Raw genomic sequence first — 20,669 nt, 5'->3', positions numbered from 1 at the left:
ATGAATGTATTTATTTTGAATCTTTCTTTAGGGTGTATATTTTGTTTCAGTTCAGTACTGATAAGGGCAGTGGACTATTTAACCAATTGGTTTCACCGCCTTCAATGCCGAATATGGCTCACCAAGACAGCCCTGTGTTCTCTGTGGTAGAACTCTGTCCCAGAAGTAACATTCATTCAGCAAAGACGAAGATGCCTTCATTCCCAATTTTCCAAACAACAGTCAAAAGACAGGAAGTGAATTATGGAAGTTCTTTCTTTATCCCGTTCAATCTTTTCATCCATACACCCCCATAAAATGACTTACAGCTCCTTTATCTTAGAAACATAGAAACATAGAAAATAGGTGCAGGAGTAGGCCATTCGGCCCTTCGAGCCTGCACCGCCATTTATTATGATCATGGCTGATCATCCAACTCAGAACCCCGCCCCAGCCTTCCCTCCATACCCCCTGATCCACGTAGCCACAAGGGCCATATCTAACTCCCTCTTAAATATAGCCAATGAACTGGCCTCAACTGTTTCCTGTGGCAGAGAATTCCACAGATTCACCACTCTCTGTGTGAAGAAGTTTTTCCTAATCTCGGTCCTACAAGGCTTCCCCTTTATCCTCAAACTGTGACCCCTTGTTCTGGACTTCCCCAACATCGGGAACAATCTTCCTGCATCTAGCCTATCCAATCCCTTTAGGATTTTATACGTTTCAATCAGATCCCCCCTCAATCTTCTAAATTCCAACGAGTACAAGCCCAGTTCATCCAGTCTTTCTTCATATGAAAGTCCTGCCATCCCAGAAATCAATCTGGTGAACCTTCTTTGTACTCCCTCTATGGCAAGGATGTCTTTCCTCAGATTAGGGGACCAAAACTGTACACAATACTCCAGGTGTGGTCTCACCAAGGCCTTGTACAACTGCAGTAGTACCTCCCTGCTCCTGTACTCGAATCCTCTCGCTATAAATGCCAGCATACCATTCGCCTTTTTCACCGCCTGCTGTACCTGCATGCCCACTTTCAATGACTGGTGTATAATGACACCCAGGTCTCGTTGCACCTCCCCTTTTCCTAATCGGCCACCATTCAGATAATAATCTGTTTTCCTATTTTTGCCACCAAAGTGGATAACTTCACATTTATCCACATTAAATTGCATCTGCCATGAATTTGCCCACTTACCCAACCTATCCAAGTCACTCTGCATCCTCCTCACAGCTAACACTGCCACCCAGCTTCGTGTCATCCGCAAACTTGGAGATGCTGCATTTAATTCCCTCATCCAAGTCATTAATATATATTGTAAACAACTGGGGTCCCAGCACTGAGCCTTGCGGTACCCCACTAGTCACCGCCTGCCATTCTGAAAAGGTCCCGTTTATTCCCACTCTTTGCTTCCCGTCTGCTAACCAATTCTCCATCCACATCAATACCTTACCCCCAATACCGTGTGCTTTAAGTTTGCACACTAATCTCCTGTGTGGGACCTTGTCAAAAGCCTTTTGAAAATCCAAATATACCACATCCACTGGTTCTCCCCTACCCACTCTACTAGTTACATCCTCAAAAAATTCTATGAGATTCATCAGACATGATTTTCCTTTCACAAATCCATGCTGACTTTGTCCGATGATTTCACCGCTTTCCAAATGTGCTGTTATCACATCTTTGATAACTGACTCCAGCAGTTTCCCCACCACCGATGTTAGGCTAACCGGTCTATAATTCCCCGGTTTCTCTCTCCTTCCTTTTTTAAAAAGTGGGGTTACATTAGCCACCCTCCAATCCTCAGGAACTAGTCCAGAATCTAACGAGTTTTGAAAAGTTATCACTAATGCATTCACTATTTCTTGGGCTACTTCCTTAAGCACTCTAGGATGCAGGCCATCTGGCCCTGGGGATTTATCTGCCTTCAATCCCTTCAATTTACCTAACACCACTTCCCTACTAACATGTATTTCGCTCAGTTCCTCCAGCTCACTGGACCCTCTGTCCCCTACTATTTCTGGAAGATTATTTATGTCCTCCTTAGTGAAGACAGAACCAAAGTAATTATTCAATTGGTCTGCCATGTCCTTGCTCCCCATAATCAATTCACCTGTTTCTGTCTGTAGGGGACCTACATTTGTCTTTACCAGTCTTTTCCTTTTTACATATCTATAAAAGCTTTTACTGTCCGTTTTTATGTTCCCTGCCAGTTTTCTCTCATAATCTTCTTTCCCCTTCCTAATTAAGCCCTTTGTCCTCCTCTGCTGAACTCTGAATTTCTCCCAGTCCTCAGGTGAGCCACTTTCTCTGGCTAATTTGTATGCTTCTTCATTGGAATTGATACAATCCCTAATTTCTCTTGTCAGCCACGGGTGCACTACCTTCCTTGATTTATTCTTTTGCCAAACTGGGATGAACAATTGTTGTAGTTCATCCATGCAACCTTTAAATGCTTGCCATTGCATATCCACCGTCAATCCTTTAAGTGTCATTTGCCAATCTATCTTAGCTAATTCACGTCTCATACCTTCAAAGTTACCCCTCTTTAAGTCAGAACCTCTTAAAATGCATTTGACAAATTAAATCTCAGAACATGCAGATTTTAAACTTCTTTTGGTTAGTAGTGTTTCCAAACATGAAATGTATGTTTTAAATATACAAGCTATCTTACATCACAAATTTTCAATATGCCCACGGTGAACATACCTGATCATGATCAATGTCAGCATCTCCTGTAATGACAATTCGCTTCTCAATGCGTGTTTCTGAAATTCCTCCTTTCACAATCTTTGAACAGAAAGTTGAACACAGATGGTCACTTCAAGTTTACATAAACTCTCAATTATAATGGCTGACCAAGTATTCTAATAAGAACATAAGAGCAAAAGAAATGGGAGCAGGAGTAGGTCATCTGGCCTGTCGAGCCCGCTCCGCCATTCAATAAGATTATGGCTGATCTGACCATGGACTCATCTCCACTTACCTGCCTTTTCCCCATAACCCTTAATTCCCCTACTATGCAAAAGTCTATCCAACATTGTCTTAAATATATTTACTGAGGTAGCCTCCACTGCTTCATTGGGCAGAGAATTCCACAGATTCACCACTCTCTGGGAAAAGCAAGTCCTCCTCATCTCCATCCTAAATCTACTCCCCTGAATCCTGAGGCTATATCCCCCAGTTCTCGTCTCGCTTACCTGTGGAAACAACTTTCCTGCCTCTATCTAATCTATCCCTTTCATAATTTTATATGTTTAATATCCCTCCCATGGTAGCAATATCCAGACAAACACATGCTCTTACAACGCATGTAAGCTACAATGTTTTGTACAAACTCTTTATCGCTTTTTCAAAGCCAAAAGAAGAAACAGATATCTTATTTGTCACCTGCACCATTCTACTTTGCAAATATCTTTGTATCCGCTTGATTCAGTTTCCCTGCCTCACAATAGAGCAAGTCTTCCCATTTTGGATTTGTCTACTCAGCCAATATATCCAATCTTCACCTTTTCTGCATTTACACTATTTGTTAATTTGATTTTAGCAAATTTCAAAGTCATTCTTAATATACTGCAGTTTGTATAAAATATAATGAAAGCCTGAGATTCCTCGAAACAAAGCTTCGTTGCCTCATTATTGATATCCCAGCAAATGGAAACAAAACGGTACAAAATGGTTCTTCATATCTTTCCATCCAACTATCTTCTCTTTCTCAAGTATGCCATTATGAAATCTATTTCTGCTAGCATGGACAGAAGATTGACTGACTGGCAGAAGGCAAAGAGTGGGAATAAAGGGGCACTGTTTTGGTTGGCTCCTGGTGACAGGCATTGTTCCACAGGGGTCAGTGTTGGGTCCTTTACTTTTTGCTTCATACGTTTATGATCTGGACGATGGAATTGATGGCTTTGTGGCCAAGTTTGTAGATGATACAAAGATAGTTGGAGGGGCAGGTAACGTTGATGACGCAGGGAATCTGCAGCAAGACTAGAACAGAATAGGAGAATGGGCAAAGAAGATAGATTGAATACAGTGTAGCGAAGTGTATGGTCATGCACTTTGAAAGAAGGAATAAAGGGACAGGCTATGTTTTCTAAATAGGAAGAGAATTCAGAAAGTGAAGATGCAAAGGGACTTGGGAATGCTAGTGCAGGATTCCCTAAGGCGAACCTGCAGGTTGAGTTGGTAACGACAAATACAATGCTGGCATTTATTTCAAGGGAACAAGTACATAAAGGCAAGGATGTAATGTTGAGACTTTATAAGGCATTGGTCAGACTGCATGTGGAATTTCTAGGCCCCATGTCTAAGAAAGGATTTGCTAGCACTGGGGAGGGTTCAGAGGATATTTTACAAGAATGATCCTGGGAATGAAAGGGTTGATGCATGTAGAGCATTTGATGGCTCTGGGCTTGTACTTGCTGGAGTTTAAAAAAATAGGGGGAGGGTCTCAATGAAACCCAATGGATATTGAAAGGCCTAGATAGCGTGGACGTGGAGAGGATATTTCCATTAGAGAGAGCCTAGGGCATAACCTCAGAATAGAAGGATTTCTCTCTAGAACAGAGATGAAAAGGGATTTCTTTAGCCAGAGAGTAATGGCTCTGTAGAATTCATTGCCACTGACTGCTATGGAGGCCATCATTGAGTATATTTAAAACAGAGGTTGATAGGTTCTTGATTAATAAGGGCATCAAAGGTTAAGGGGAGAAAGCAGGAGAATGGGATTGAGAGCTAAATAATTCAGCCATGGCAGAGTAGGCTCAATTCAATTCAATTCACTTTATTTTCCTTAAGGAACTTAGTTTGTGCAGTGGTAGGGAAAACATCTTATAACTATATAACAATTACAGCACGGAAACAGGCCATCTCGGCCCTTCTAGTCCGTGCCGAACTCTTACTCTCACCTAGTCCCACCGACCTGCACTCAGCCCATAACCCTCCATTCCTTTCCGGTCCATATATCTATCCAATTTAACTTTAAATGACAACATCGAACCTGCCTCAACCACTTCTGCAGGAAGCTCATTCCACACAGCTACCACTCTCTGAGTAAAGAAGCTCCCCTTCATGTTACCCCTAAACTTTTGCCCTTTAACTCTCAACTCATGTCCTGTTTGAATCTCCCCCACTCTCAATGGAAAAAGCCTATCCACGTCAACTCTATCTATCCCCCTCATAATTTTAAATACCTCTATCAAGTCCCCCCTCACCCTTCTATGCTCCAAAGAATAAAGACCCAACTTGTTCAACCTTTCTCTGTAACTTAGGTGATGAAACCCAGGTAACATTCTAGTAAATCTTCTCTGCACTCTCTCTATTTTGTTGACATCTTTCCTATAATTCAGTGACCAGAACTGTGCACAATACTCCAAATCTGGCCTTACCAATGCCTTGTACAATTTCAACATTACATCCCAACTCCTATACTCAATGCTCTGATTTATAAAGGCCAGCATACCAAAAGCTTTCTTCACCACCCTATCCACATGAGATTCCACCTTCAGGGAACTATGCACCATCATTCCTAGATCCCTCTATTCTACTGCATTCTTCAATGCCCTACCATTTACCAAGTATGTCCTATTTTGATTAGTCCTACCAAAGTGTAGCACCTCACATTTATCAGCATGAAACTCCATCTGCCATCTTTCAGCTCACTCTTCTAATTGGCCTAAATCTCTCTGCAAGCTTTGAAAACCTACTTTATTATCCAGAACTCCACCTATCTTAGTATCATCTGCATACTTACTCATCCAATTTACCACCCCATCATCCAGATCATTAATATATATGACAAACAACATTGGACCTAGTACAGATCCCTGAGGCACACCACTAGACACCGGCCTCCAACCTGACAAACAGTTATCCACCACTACTCTCTGGCGTCTCCCATCCAGCCACTGCTGAATCCATTTTACTACTTCAATATTAATACCTAACGATTGAACCTTCCTAACTAACCTTCCGTGTGGAACCTTGTCAAAGGCCTTACTGAAGTCCATATAGACAACATCCACATCAAGAACACATCCATCACAGAACTTAAGATACACAACACCACACTACATATAGTTAAACACAATATAAAGTACTCATAAGAAATGGAGCAAATTGTCTAATTCTGTTGCCATGACTTATGGTCTAACATTTAAAAATGTAATATAATCCCCTTTATTGGTACTCTACTTTTTTTTAAATCCAAACTATCAAAGACAACTTTTTCCAATTCACGACTGGAGACATTGGTTACCTTAGCGGTGACATTTCCTGTCATTAATCATTAAGTATCGACAGTTTGGTATGTGCTGTCTCTTTCACAGCAGCCCTTTGGATTAGATTTTAAAGCAGGGGCCCGGTGGTTGGGGACTGCTGTTCTAAAGCATTCAACTGCAGCCACATGTCAAGCTGTTGATGCTTCTGCCCATTTCCCAATGCACCACCAGCTCTCAAAGACACTCAAGAAAGTGGGAGCAGCACTAGGACACTCAGTCCTTGATGCTGCTCCACTATTAAATGTTTACATGATTAATCTGCCAGAGACATGAATTCCTCATCTATGCCAGTTCCCCAACCATTCAAAAAATCTCTCTCTAAATACCTCTGGAGTAGATAATTTTAGGAGATTCATTGCCACCTGCAAGAAATGTCTAAGCATCTCAGTTTAAAAAAAAGGTTAAAAGTTTATAAATTTTCAACCTGTGAACTACCTCTGCAGAGCTGAACATTTTCAGCTCGTTAGGGAAATAGTAATGCAGCCTATTTATATGAATCAAGGATTTCCTTTTGCCCTGTTGACTTGCACATTCTGCTAATTGCTCAGTTAGATTAGTTGACTTTGTTCAGTAGGGGGTGACTGGAACAGTTTAACAACTATTATTACCACAAAGCATAACGAACGTGTACAAGCTCATAGATAACCTGCAGATTGTGCAGTTTTCAGCACTTCATTTCTAAGGAAGTTAGAAATGAAAAAAGAAGGCATGAAAAACATTATCAGAATGAAATATTTGAATGACAATAAACAACTTTCAAAGTCAGGGCTTTCACAGTTCAGTAATTTTCCAGAGGTGCCAAAATTATGAATGATCTTTGCCACTGGCTGGTGGTTACATGACTGTAAGATCATCTCAAAATAAGAGTAAGTTCAAAAATACTACTTTAAATCTGTTAACTCCGGGTTTCAAACAGCTGTAGATATAGAATACACAAGTTGTTTGAAAAGAGAACTAGATTGCTTCTTGATTAAAAAAAAACTACGCTAAAGCAAATAAAGACTAGCTGGAATGGTGCAATTAGTTTCAAATGGAGAAAAATATTGGTACTTTTAGTTATAGATCTGGTGGGGATTGACGAACTTAATGGAATCCAGAAAATTCTATAAAGTATGACCCGTCGGCAGATACGAGTTCAGTGGGACAGGACTAAGCCGAAACAATGGGTCTACCTGGACAAGTGGGTTTGTGGATCTTGGGTAGGAAGTGGAAACAGGAGATGTGGGGTGCAGGGACTATGAGGTTGGTGGCGGTGGATGGGAGATCCCCAGAGTCAACAAGGTTGGTGATGGTGTGGGAGATGATAGCCTGGTGTTCCTCAGTGGGGTCCTGTTTGAGGGGTAAGTAAGAGGAGGTGTCTGAGGGTTGGCGCTGGGGCTCAGCAAGGTAGAGGTCAGTACACCAGATTACTGCAGCACCTCCGTTATCTTTGGGTTTAACGGTGAGGTTAGGATCGGTGTGGAGGGAGTGGAGAGCCAAGCGTTTGAAAGGAGTGAAGTTGGAACAGGAGAGAGAACTGTTGAAATACAAAATTGTAACTAAGGAGAGAGTAGGTCACCTTAAAGACTTAAGTAGTAATCTATGTGTGGATTACTTTCACTTATTTTGGGATAATTTTATTTTTGAGATTAAGTAGCAAAAGAGACAGATAAAGTGGCAAATAAGGTGTATGGTATGGCTGGGGCACTGAGGCATACAATTGTACAAATCATTGGTGACACCACACGTCACATGTGCATAGTTCTGGTTGCCATATTCCAAGAAGAATGTGATTAAGCTTGAAAGATTCACAAGAATGTTGCCTGGACTGGAAGGCTTGAGTTATAAGGAATAATTGGATTCTCTGGGACATACTTCTGATGTGGAATTTTTGGAGGCGGTTACCAGGAAAGTGGATGAAGGGAAGGCAGTGGATATTGTCTACATGGACTTCAGTAAGGCCTTTGACAAGGTCCCGCATGGGAGGTTAGTTAGGAAAATTCAGTCGCTAGGTATACATGGAGAGGTGGTAAATTGGATTAGACATTGGCTCTATGGAAGAAGCCAAAGAGTGGTATTAGTGAATTGCTTCTCTGAGTGGAGGCCTGTGACTAGTGGTGTGCCACAGGGATCAGTGCTGGGTCCATTGTTATTTGTCATCTATATCAATGATCTGGATGATAATGTGGTAAATTGGATCAGCAAATTTGCCGATGATACAAAGATTGGAGGTGTAGTAGATAGTGAGGAAGGTTTTCAGAGCCTGCAGAGGGACTTGGACCAGCTGGAAAAATGGGCTGAAAAATGGCGGATGGAGCTTAATACAGACAAGTGTGAGGTATTGCATGTTGGAAGGACAAACCAAGGTAGAACATACAGGGTTAATGGTAAGGCACTGAAGAGTGCAGTGGAACAGAGGGATCTGGGAATACAGATACAAAATTCCCTAAAAGTGGAGTCACAGGTAGATAGGGTCGTAAAGAGAGCTTTTGGTACATTGGCCTTTATTTATCAAAGTATTGAGTATAAGAGCTGGAATGTTATGATGAGGTTGTATAAGGCATTGGTGAGGCCAAATCTGGAGTATTGTGTTCAGTCTTGGTCACCAAATTACAGGAAGGATATAAATAAGGTTGAAAGAGTGCAGAGAAGGTTTACAAGGATGTTGCCGGGACTTGAGAAAGTCAGTTACAGAGAAAGGTTGAATAGGTTAGGACTTTATTTCCTGGAGCATAGAAGAATGAGGGGAGATTTGATAGAGGTGTATAAAATTATGATGGGTATAGATAGAGTGAATGCAAGCAGGCTTTTTCCACTGAGGCAAGGGGAGAAAAAAACCAGAGGACATGGGTTAAGGGTGAGGGGGGAAAAGTTTAAAGGGAACATTGGGGGGGGCTTCTTCACATAGAGAGTGGTGGGAGTATGGAATGAGCTGCCAGACGAGGTGGTAAATGTGGGTTCTTTTTTAACATTTGAGAATAAATTGGACAGATACATGGATGGGAGGTGTATGGAGGGATATGGTCCGTGTGCAGGTCAGTGGGACTAGGCAGAAAATGGTTCGGCACAGCCAAGAAGGGCCAAAAGGCCTGTTTCTGTGCTGTAGTTTCTATGGTTCTATGGAGGGATGACCTTATAGAAATAAACACAATTATGATGGGCATAGATAGGGTAGATGGTAACAATGTTTATCCCAGGCTAGGGGAATCTAAAACTAGCGGGTATAGATTTAAGAAGGTAAGTTAAGGGGCAAGACTTTCCACATAGAAGGTGGTGAGTATTTGGACTGAGCTGTCAGAAGAGGTGTACAGCATCTAAAAGATATTTAGACAGGTACATGGAAAGGAAAGGTTTAGAGGGACATGGACCAAACCCAAGCAAATAGGATTAGCATAGATAGGGACCTTATTCTGTACTGTATTACTCTATGAAAGTATGCTCCTTGGGCTTTAAATTCCTTCAGGAGTTCAACCATATGTGAAATTGTTATCTATAAAACTGTCCTATAAATGCGTCATTTTTATTTTGCTGAACTCCCAAAGGAATTGAAAGTGCAATCAATATACCTTCTGGGAGCAACCAATAACTGAAACCTTCATGATCTGCTCACCTCACTTCAAACTATTGTGATACTACCTCGATCAGTGCTGTGAGGCATGCACTGAATGACAAAAAAAATGCTGCTTCCTCCAATTGCAGTTTCTTGGCACTCTGGTGCTATTTGCTAGAACCCCAAGCTGCAGAGTTTGTTTCCTAGTAAACAGTGAATGTCCAAAGTATATCCTAACAATGATCCATGGAGTGTATATATTGGTGATGGACGCTCTCTACAGTCTGCCTCAGGGTCTGATTGATGAGAGCAACTAAAATTTTTAGTTTCTTGATGAGTGATTCACGGATACACCAACATCCTTTTTTTATTGTACTTAGAAGTTTAACTTTCCAAATCACTGAGAGAAGATCTGTAGGGAGCAGCCTACTACCCTCTGTGAATTCTTTCTATGCTTCCCTTTTCCTTACTAAAGCAGTCAGTATAATCAAAGGCCTCACCCACCCCAGACATTCTCTTCTCCCCTTTCCTATTGGGCAGAAGATACAAAAGCCCGAAAGCACGTGCCACCGGGCTTAAGGATAGTTTCCATCCCACTGTTATCAAGCTCTTCAAAGGACCTCCTGTATAATAAATTGGAGTCTTGACCTCACAGTCTACCGCGTTACAATCTTGTACTTTATCGTTTACCTGCACTGCACTCTCTATCTAGCTTTTACACTTATTTGCATTAATATTGCTTTACCTTGTTCTACCTCAAAGCACTGTATAATGATTTGATCTGCATGAACTGCATGTTTTGATCTGCATGTAAGACAAGCTTTTCACTGTATTTTGGTACATGTGACAATAATGAACCAATAGTCTACTGTGAAAAATAAGACAGAAGGTTCATAATAAAACTCAAGCACTTAGCAAATCAAAGAGAATTAAAGTACGGCCAATTAAGGTTAAACAGTCTATCTATAGGATTTATTTTGTCTCCAAGCAGCAAGTTTAAAATCTTTCCCAACTGGCTGTTTCACATGCATAATGAAATTTACCTTGGTGATGTGTGTAGTGGTTGTGGTACTTGAAGTTTCTGAGGTGATGGTCTGAGCACTCATTAGAACTCCTGGGTCACTGTCAACACTTGAGTCCAACTAACAAAGAGAAAGTAAATAAACTCTGACTTTCTGTTGACCATCACCAATATTACAACTAATAGCAGTTGAGGCAAGCAAAGTGTTTTTTTCCTCTGTTGCTCTTCTCTGGATCTCTTGCATAACAACATCTGTAAGTATTTAGTTATTAATACAAATAAATGTTGTTCAAATGAATTGCTTAAGAGAAACATCTGCCTCATTACAATTTAAATGATAACCTGGTTGTTAACAAAAAAAAATTCGCTTTGTGATTAGCTAAAAAGGATTCAGTAATCTATATTTCCATATTGGAATCTGTTCCTTTAACGTTATTTAGAGTGGCAATTGTTATGTTTTTCCAAAGTCAACACGTGTTTATCAATACTAACACAAAAGATTCTGCAATTGCTGGAAAACCAAAGCAACACACACAAAATGCTGGAGGAACTCAGGAAGTCAGGCAGCATCTATGGAAATGAATATTTCCATTCAAAACATTGACTGTTTGGTCATTTCCATGGATGCTGCCTGATCTGCTGAGTTCCTCCAGCATTTTGTGTGAGGTGCTTATTAATGCTAGCCCTCTAGTTTGCAAGTACGCAAGGCAGATGGCACAGTAGTATAGTGGTCAATTCCCACTGCCGTCTGTAAAGAGTTTGCACGTTCTCCCCATGACCGAGTGGGTTTCCGCCAGTTGCTCTGGTTTCCCCCCACAGTCCAAAGACCTACTGGTTGGTAGGTCAATTGGTCATTGTAAATTGTCCCGTGATTAGGTCCCCTAGGCTAAGGTTAAATTGGAGGTTGCTGGGCAGAGTGGCTCGAAGGGCTACAGGGCGCCTATTCTGTGCTGTAATAAAAATAAAATAAAGCACGTTCAGCCGTTTACCTCCCATTATCAAAACAGTTTGTTTTGCAGACTTTTGCACTATTATGGGGAATGTTCATGTGCTTTGCTGCTTTCTTTCAGTAGCTCTGTGGTGCTGATCATGCATTGATCCACATTTGTTGCCATAGATACATGTCTCTTGCGGTGAAAGGACTGGAATGGCTGCAACCTACATACTAGTTATCACCTTTACACCTCACACCTCTAATCAAATCCTCTAACTACAGGCAGCCTTCTGGTCTTTAAACCCCAGTCAGGATATTTCTTGGATCCATACAGCTTCAGTACATTTCATTTATATATTACTAATCTCTTGTTCTTAATGAAATTAATGAGTGCCAGAGCGGATTTATACCGGGTAAAGGTACCCGTGAAGGGATCTTCAATTTGTGAGTGATTGTGGAACGAGGTCTAGAAAAAAAAAGACATTTACATGTGCTTCCTGGATTACGAAAAAGCTTTTGACCGAGTCAATCATGAACAGCTGGTCAATTGCCTGAACTCATTGGGGCTGGATGGGAAAGATGTTCAACTGATTGCGAGTCTGTACTGGCATCAGAAGACAGTAATAAGAACTAGTGGTGGGAATTCACCGGAAGTTGGGATCCAAAAAGGGGTTCGGCAGGGCTGCATTATCTCCCCTTTATTATTTAACATTTACTCAGAGGTAATCTTCAGGGTGTTGAACGATGAAGCTGGTGTCCAAATTGGTGGAGAGACGGTGAACAACTTGAGGTACGCAGATGATTCAGTGTTGTTAGCCGAGACTGAGGACGAGTTACTCAGAATAGTAGATAAGTGCTGAAGGAGAACGATTTGGAATGAAAATAAATGCTGCAAAGACAAAGATGATGGTAGTATCACAGAAGAAGGAAGTCCCCAAAATCAGTATCAAAATTCATGGTGTAGGCATAGAGCAAGTCAAGAAGTTTGTGTACTTGGGACAGATGGTCACAGAGGATGGGAAATGTGATACGGAAATTAGATGAGGAATTGAGATTGCAAGATCAACGTTCTGGAGCCTGTGTGACGTGCTGTGTGGCAACAGGTTGGACTTTGGGCTGCGTTGTAGAATTTGGAAATGCTACGTCTGGAGCAGTCTGTTGTATGGAGTCGAATCGTGGACCTTATGCAAGGAAGTGCAATGACGACTGGAGGCATTTGAAATGTGGTGTTTAAGGAGAATGCAGAAAATTAGATGGGTGATGAAGGTCAGTAATATGGACCTGTTGAAGAGAGTGAGGAGTGAAAAGGAGTTGCTGAAGAATGTGCAGAAAAGGAAGCTGGAACATGCCGGGCACTTGTTAAGAGGTGGTGGACTGCAGACATTGTTATTGGAAGGGATGATAGAAGGAAAGAGGGAAAGGGGAAGGCAGTGAACCACTTGGTACGATAATGTGAGGCGATGGACTGGGTTGAGTTATGCTGAGGCCAGAAAAAGAGTGCAAGATCGAAGAAGATGGAGGTGCATAGCTGCCAACCCTGGATTTGGGACGGCACCCACCAACTGACTGAATCTCTTGTATGCTCTAGGCTGTGCAGGTTCTGAAGACAATGTATTCATTATTACTGAAACTTCTTCCAACTCAGTTACCTGCTTTCAAATTTGATCTGCGTAAGCAGTGAATGTATAAAACAGAAATAAAGGCAGTTGCACAGACAAACTTTTTAACACTATGGACAACATTATTGATTATTGTCTGTAAAATTAATGATGAACTGCACAGAAGACTGCTCATCACATCCGTTACCTTTGCTGATTCATAGGTGATGGTTTTAGTCTCAGTGTGAACCACTGGAACATCCTTGGTGCAGATTTCTTTCCCGTCCTCTTTACTTAAGCTTTCAAAGCTGACAGTTTCTGTCTTAACAACAGGTGGCTACATACAAAAGGACAGAAGTTGTGAGAAAATAGATATGACAATTTTCATTCTTACCATTAGCAAAACAGTGCCTTTATATTACTATGCATGCCACATCAGTATTGACTTATTGCACATGGTGATGTTTTGGGCTAAGGCCCTTCATCAGTCTGTTCATCCAGAGATCTGCCTGGTCTGCTGAGTTCCACCAGCATTTTGCACATGGGGGATATTTCTTCCTCTTTGGGCAAATGACTCTTGTATAGATGATATTTAAACCTGACAAATTACATTCTCCGATATTCCAGCGTATATTTTCCAATTAATGTTAGGTGTTGGAGTCTGTAAGTACAAGAACTCATATAAGGACAAGTTAAGAAGTAATTTAATCATTTCCTGTCATGTCCAACTGTTTATGATTAGGAATTAAGGCAATCATTTCACTTACAGATAGCTGTAAGCATATAACTTAAGTAAGTTTCAATATTATTCTATGGCTTTGCACTATGCAATAACCTTGAATGGGACTAAAAATACAAATTGTCACCTTGCTATTTCACACAGTGACCAGCTGGGGGCAGTCTCTCACAAGATGCCCAACAATAAATTTAAATTCCTAAATCCAAGAGATTCTGCAGATGGAAATCTTGAGCCCAAAATACTGCAAGAACTCTGCAAGTCAGGCTGCTTCTCTGGAGGGAAATGAACAGTCTACATTTGACACCCAAAATGCTGACTGTTTACTTGACCTGCTGAGTTCCTTCAGCATATTGTGTGTTGTGTTGTGCAAATTAAATTCCTATTAGTTTTTGCCTGGAAGTCAGGTATCCAGGTTAGCTTCAAATAACTTCAGAAATATTTTGAAACCGTCAGATCAGAAAATACATTCTCATGATGGATTATGGACAATTCCTTTCCTCTCCCTACACTGATATTGCTCAACTGTCAATTCCTTCAGAAGGTTGATTGCTTCTGCTTTGTATTGTTTTGGATACTTTCTTTTTAAACTGAATAATGTTTTCCAAAACAGGTGCCTTATTTCAAGCTGTTCTGATTACTACTTGAAACTAATTATATGAGATCACTGGAAGGGTTCCAGTTATTGTTGTACTAGTAGAGGGTAAGGTGTGCCAAACATTCACTTGCACAGAATATAGGAAAGAGAATGGGAGGGGGGAATAATGACGTTACTTTAACATCAGTAAGTCTTGTATTCCTCAATTAACCAAAGATACTAAAGGGGTAAGCAGCCTCTATTTGCACTTCTGAAAATGTTTTGTAGATAATATTTAAGGTCAGCAATCTGCAGTTTTACCACAAAACACATGCACTGGCAATCTTCTCGTGCAAAGTGCAGACAATTTACTTTCAATGTCTCATCTCTCCCAAAGCCAGGCACTTTCAATACTGATTGAAAGGAATATTTGGTTGTGGCTCCAATTTTAGTTTTCCTGATGTAAACACTTTGTCCAAGGTACAACTATAATCACAGAAAGTCTCAAAAAGTTACTGCATATAAAACACATGACTAAGTTTAATTTCCTTTAGATGTTTTCTAGTTCAAAAATCACTTGGATATTAGGAATTATTGAAAAGAGTTTATTTAATTTTGACCACATTTATTAATCAGAAACTCAAAAGGTTTTCATAATTAAAGATCAGGAAGTACTTTGGTCTTATTAAATTCCTTAATTCAGGAAGGAAGTTTAAATTTCAGTGAGTTCAACTCAGCCATTTGCAATAATCTAAACTGATGATAGCAAAAAGAGATGAGCAAAATTAAATCAGAAACAGAAAGCATCGTAGCATTAGCATCAGGCAGAGTATTGCAGGTATGCAGAAGCTATATATCAAACTGCAATTAACTATCAATAATGTTGTTTTAAAATCAACATGATGAGATGGCACAGGAGGTGAGTAATTTTATCCTAAACTGCTCATGGAAGAGAATGGATTGACTGCCTGCCTAACCTGGAAGTCAAACAAAACTAAATTGAGCTCTCATCAGTTTCTATCGGCTGCGTAGGATTAAAATTACTCCGTGTTTCTAAATTTAAAACAATCTGATAACAGGAATGAAGCATGAAATGTGGGTTAAAAAGTGATAACAAATCACTTGATTCAATGGCACTACTCAAAGCAGGTGTGACTTGCAACACATTTGAATTTTTTGCTGTGATTTTGCTTCTAAAATGACAAAACATTGCAGACGTTGATGGTAGAGTATGAGGAAACAAATATATAAAAGTTGGTAAGGAGGTGAGGGGAACCAGTTACCTCGAACTGAGGTTGTTCTTCAGATTTTTCTGAAGGTTTGCCTGCCATCCCAGGCTGCTCCTCCCACCCTTGGGTGGTAGGTGGTCCTTCTACAATATCAGCAACTGGTTGATCCACTTTGGGACTTGCTGCCTCCTTCTGGTCCTCTTTGGTTTCCACAGTCACCATAGAACTCAGACCCCCTGCATCACCAGATGAGTGAGCTTTGCTCGCCTCTGTTAGGGAATCCCTCTCATCTCCTGCCAGCTTAGCGTGCAGAGCAGAAGCATCCTCGCTTGCATGCACATTCATCACATGCTTCTTTTCCATCACCATTGTTTCCTGCACAATCTTCATGGTCTTCTCCTGCTTGAGGATCTCATGTTGCGCCACTTTGGAACCCTCGTCCAAATCCACGTCCGGTTTCTAGAAAGATTAAAAACTCCCATGAAAGTGTGCAGAATAAAATGTACTAAATAGCAACTGTGGTGACCTGCTCTGAGTTAGAGTTATAGCACAGCCATCTCCATCTACTTCAAACTCTATAATTCATATGATGTACAATGTAAAACCTACTGTGAAAAAGTATATTAATGAAAGATTATTTTTTATTGTATAACTGCTTAGTCTATATACAAGCATAATAAAATCTACAGTCAAAAGCTGGTAAGATTTCAATAAGCAAAACAAAAATGGATGTAGTAAGTTAATCCATGACATGCTTTTAGTGAAGAATTCATATAAAATAAGGGAAGGGAACGCCGACTCAGACCATGAGAGGCTTGCGTCGGGCATTTTCATGCCTTACAAGGTGCAGATTGGAAGTCTGTGTGGGGCGCCACTTCTCGCACAGACTACAGCAATGTGTGATTAAGTGCTTTGCTCAAGGGCACAAACACGTTGCCACAGCTGAGGCTCGAACTAGCGACCTTGAGGTAACTTAACATGCCCTACACAATAAAATAAAGTCTCTTGTAATTATGAAAATATTCAGGCAGTTTTCTACTTTAGTTAATTACGTTTCTCTATTGTGTCCATGTTTCTGCCACACACACACGTTCTACTTTCACACGTGTGTGTGTGTGTGTGTGTGTGTGTGTGTGTGTGTGTGAGTGAGAGAGAGAGAGAGAGAGAGAGAGAGAGAGAGAGAGAGAGGAAAAAAAAACATGGAAGCAATGGAGTACATTATATATATATAAACTACTATATCCTCGCCCTTAATCATTATCCAGTCACCAAGAGTTTTCCAGTGCAGTGGCTCTGAGTGATGCAAAGATTGTTCTGTCAGAAAACAGGCTATCAACACAGATACAAAGTAGGTTTGCCATCCATCTGCAAAGATAGACTTCCAAATATCTTAAGTCATGGCACAAGGGTATTTTATTATGTTATCAGAAACAATGAGAACCAAATGGAAAGATTAGCACGCCATTTCTTCCAATATGCAATTAGACAACTCTACTGACTTTTCTCATGTGCATCCTGCAAACAACCACCTTTTGACTTGCTGCAGTTGGAGATGTTCTGCCGGGAGGCCATCAATCTGTAAGTTCAATTCTGCTTTCAACCCTCACAACTGTTGCCTGAGCAGCTGGATATTTTCTGTTCTTATTTTTGATTTCCAGCAAATTTTTTTTCTTTTGAACACAATCTCTTTACATGCAAATATGATTCTCTTATAAAACCCGTGTCACACTTGCGGTAGCAGTGTTGCTGGGCCTTTTGGATTTGATCTGATTAATAACTTTGGCTGACACTCACAAAATGTTGGAGGAACTCAGCAGATCAGGCGGCATCTACGGAAGTGAATAAACAGTCGACGTTTCGGGCCAAGACCCTTCACCAGCACCAGAAAGGAAGGGGAAGGAATCCAGAATAAGGTGGGAGGAGGGGAGGGAGTACAAGTTAGAAGGTGGGAAGGTGATGGGTGGAAAAGGTAAGGGACTGGAGAAGAAAGAATCGGATAGGAGAGGAGAGTGAGCCATGGGAGAAGGGGAAAAAGGAGAGGCATTGGGGGAGGTTATAGGCAGAGGAGAAGAAGAGGTAAGGGGGAGGCCAGAGTGGGGGAACTGAAGAAAAGGGAAGGGAAGGGTGAAAAACTACACAGTTGGAGAAATTGATGCTTCTGCCATCCCGCTGACTACCTCGATAGAATATAAGAGGTTGTTCCTCCAACCACAGAGTGGCCTCATTGTGCCAGTAGAAAAGGCCATGGAGCCACATGTCTGAACGGGAATGGGGATGGGAATTAAAATGGTTGACCACCAGGAAGTCCTGCCTCTTGTAGATGGAGCGAAGGTGCTCGACGAAGTTTTCCTCCAATCTGCCGGATAAAGGAGGTCATATTGGGAGCACTAGATGCAATAGGCGACCCCACAGATTATCAGGTGATATGTTGGAAGGACTGTTTGGGGCCCAGGATGGGGGTGAGGGAGGAGGTGAATGGGCAGGTGCGGGACTTCTGCTGCTTGCAGGGATAAGGAAGGAGGTTAGTAGGGAGGGATGAATGGACAAGGGAATCACAAGGGGGAAGCAATCTCTGCAGAAGTGGAGAGTGGTGGGGCGGGGGGAGGTAAGGATGTGTTTGGTGGTAGGGTCCTGTTGAAACTGGTGGAAATTGTAGAGAATGATGTACTGGATGTGGAGGCTCATGGGATAGTATGTGGGGACAAGAGGAACTCCATTTCTGTTAAGGCGGTGGGAAGATGGGGTGGGGGTGTCTGGAAAATGGAGGAGACGCAGGTGAGGGCAGCATTAATAGTGGAGGAAGGGAAACCACATTCTTTGAAGAAGCAGGCTGATGTCCTGGAAAGGAAAGCCTCATCTTGGGAACAGATGCAGCAGAGACGAAGAAACTGAGAAAAGGGAACAGCATTTTTACAGGAGACAGGGTAGGAAGGGTAAAGTTAAGATAGCCATAGGAATGGGTCGGTTTATAAAAGATAACGGTAGACAGACAGATCAAGAAAGAGGAGTGAGGTGTCAGAAATGGGCCTAGTGAATTTAAGGGCAGGGTGGAAGTTGGAGGCAAAATTGATGAAATCGATGAGCTCAGAATGGGTGCATGAAGCAGCATCAATATAGCACAGAAAGAGTTGGGCCATTAGAAGGGAAGACTTGGAACATAGACAGTTCCACATGTGCTATAGTGGTCTATGTGTCTATGAAGTTGGTGGCAGTGGACAAGAGATCTTCATAATTAATGAGGTCGGTGATAGTGCTGGAGAGAATGTCTTGATGGTCCTGACTGGGGTCCTTTACAAGGGGCAAGTCCCAGGAAGCGTCTGAGAGTCACTACCTGGCCATCCTCACACCCTAATAACTCTGACTGTAGCTTTGACAAGGTTTTTTTTGAGACATTCAAGGTATGTGGCTATTCTTAAGTACCCTTAATTATGGTTGGAGGCCATCCAGGTCGAAAATGAGGAGTTGCTCCTTCAACCCAGGAATGGCCTCATCTTGGCAGTGGGGGGGGGGGGGGGGTCATAGCTTTATTGATACCTGGGAACCTCGCGAGCAAACATGCAGGTTCAGGTTTGTCCTTTGCATTTGGTTTGCTGATCTCTGCAATCTTTTAAGATTTATTTGAGGGTCTTTCTTGCTGCTATTTTTAAAAAAAATTTGCCCAGCTGGATGTAGTTGCACTGCAGAACCTTAATTTGATTCCACAGTGATGTGATTACCTAGCTCTAAATACAGTATGCTGCACTGCAGCTTTTCTTGGAACTCTGCCATGTTTTACTCTCCCTCGGTCTAAAGCATTCCGAGAGCTGATCTGGGAATGGTCCACCATGTCCCCGAGAGAACGGGGCTTGATCCACTGGCTTGAGGGCAATGGTAAAAGAAGGGGCGTAACTAAGATCACCTGTGGTCCACAGTGCTCCAAGAATGAGTGTTAGATCTATTCAGAATTTATCTCATGTAGTACTTCTGAAAGGCTGATGCAAGTATTTCAGACTTTGGTTGTATTAATTCCCCATACAGAAGCACAGTATATGCCTGTCCGTCGCTCATGTACTTTAATGGAGTCTCTCTTCGTATTTTGAGAGGTGATAGGAGAGCTTTGAAAAAAGTATTAGCATTGTGATACCAAACAGCCAATGGCAGGCACCCTCAGTGCTACAGGCATTGGGAAAGGGGATCACTGGACAAATAGTACAGTATCACAATTATTGTACTTCTAAATTGAAAAAAGCTCAATAGAAGTGACAAAATGGTTTTCACTTTCAAAACTCCAGTCTTTGTATGGAACAAACACAAAATGCAACAGAAACTCCAACAATTATAATCTATTTGACACCAGATCATGTTGGATTTCAATCATTTCGAAGGCAGTCAAATGAAAATGAACTGATGCTTGTTGATACCCCAACCACACTGAATTGGAGTATCAACAACAGCAAATGGAACAATCTGAGAACGTGTTACACCTGGATGGAACAGGGACGAATTAACTCGGGCTGAGTGCTCTTCTGGACTTGAGATTCTGCAGATGCTGGAAGCCCAGGGCAACATACACAAAATGCTGGAGAGACTCAGCAAGTCAACGATTTGGGCCGAGACCCTTCAGCAGGACAGGCCATTCATCCCCAAAGGTACTGCCTGACCTGCTGAGTTCCTCCAGCATTTTGTGTGCCGAGCTCTCTCAGAGCTGCCCTCACATTACTGAGCTATCCTTGGGCTTGTAGAAAGCCACCTCCACTTGTAAACAAAGTTTCTCCCACACATCTAGGGAAAACAAGACAAACGAGGAG

At 41.6% G+C, this 20,669-nt stretch overlaps 1 protein-coding gene across 6 annotated transcripts in view; it reads right to left on the bottom strand.

Moving 5' to 3' along the window:
- The window catches only part of LOC140195118 (band 4.1-like protein 3), a 194,225-nt gene that overhangs the window by 9,832 nt on the left and 163,724 nt on the right, over positions 1 to 20,669 (bottom strand). For 5 of the 6 annotated variants that reach the window (XM_072252897.1, XM_072252907.1, XM_072252935.1 and 2 more), the window contains 4 exons: positions 15,937 to 16,341; positions 13,549 to 13,677; positions 10,831 to 10,929; positions 2,687 to 2,767 (listed from right to left, as the gene is read on the bottom strand). In XM_072252897.1, the coding sequence (XP_072108998.1) occupies positions 2,687 to 2,767; positions 10,831 to 10,929; positions 13,549 to 13,677; positions 15,937 to 16,341 (714 nt within the window). The remainder of the gene's footprint in view (positions 1 to 2,686; positions 2,768 to 10,830; positions 10,930 to 13,548; positions 13,678 to 15,936; positions 16,342 to 20,669) is intronic. The other variant, XM_072252946.1, reaches the window with a different exon arrangement.

This window comes from Mobula birostris, chromosome 1 (assembly GCF_030028105.1).
Source record: "Mobula birostris isolate sMobBir1 chromosome 1, sMobBir1.hap1, whole genome shotgun sequence".
Taxonomy (NCBI): domain Eukaryota; kingdom Metazoa; phylum Chordata; class Chondrichthyes; order Myliobatiformes; family Myliobatidae; genus Mobula; species Mobula birostris.
Note: the sequence above shows the minus strand (reverse complement) of the source record. Positions and strands in the feature narration are given on the sequence as shown.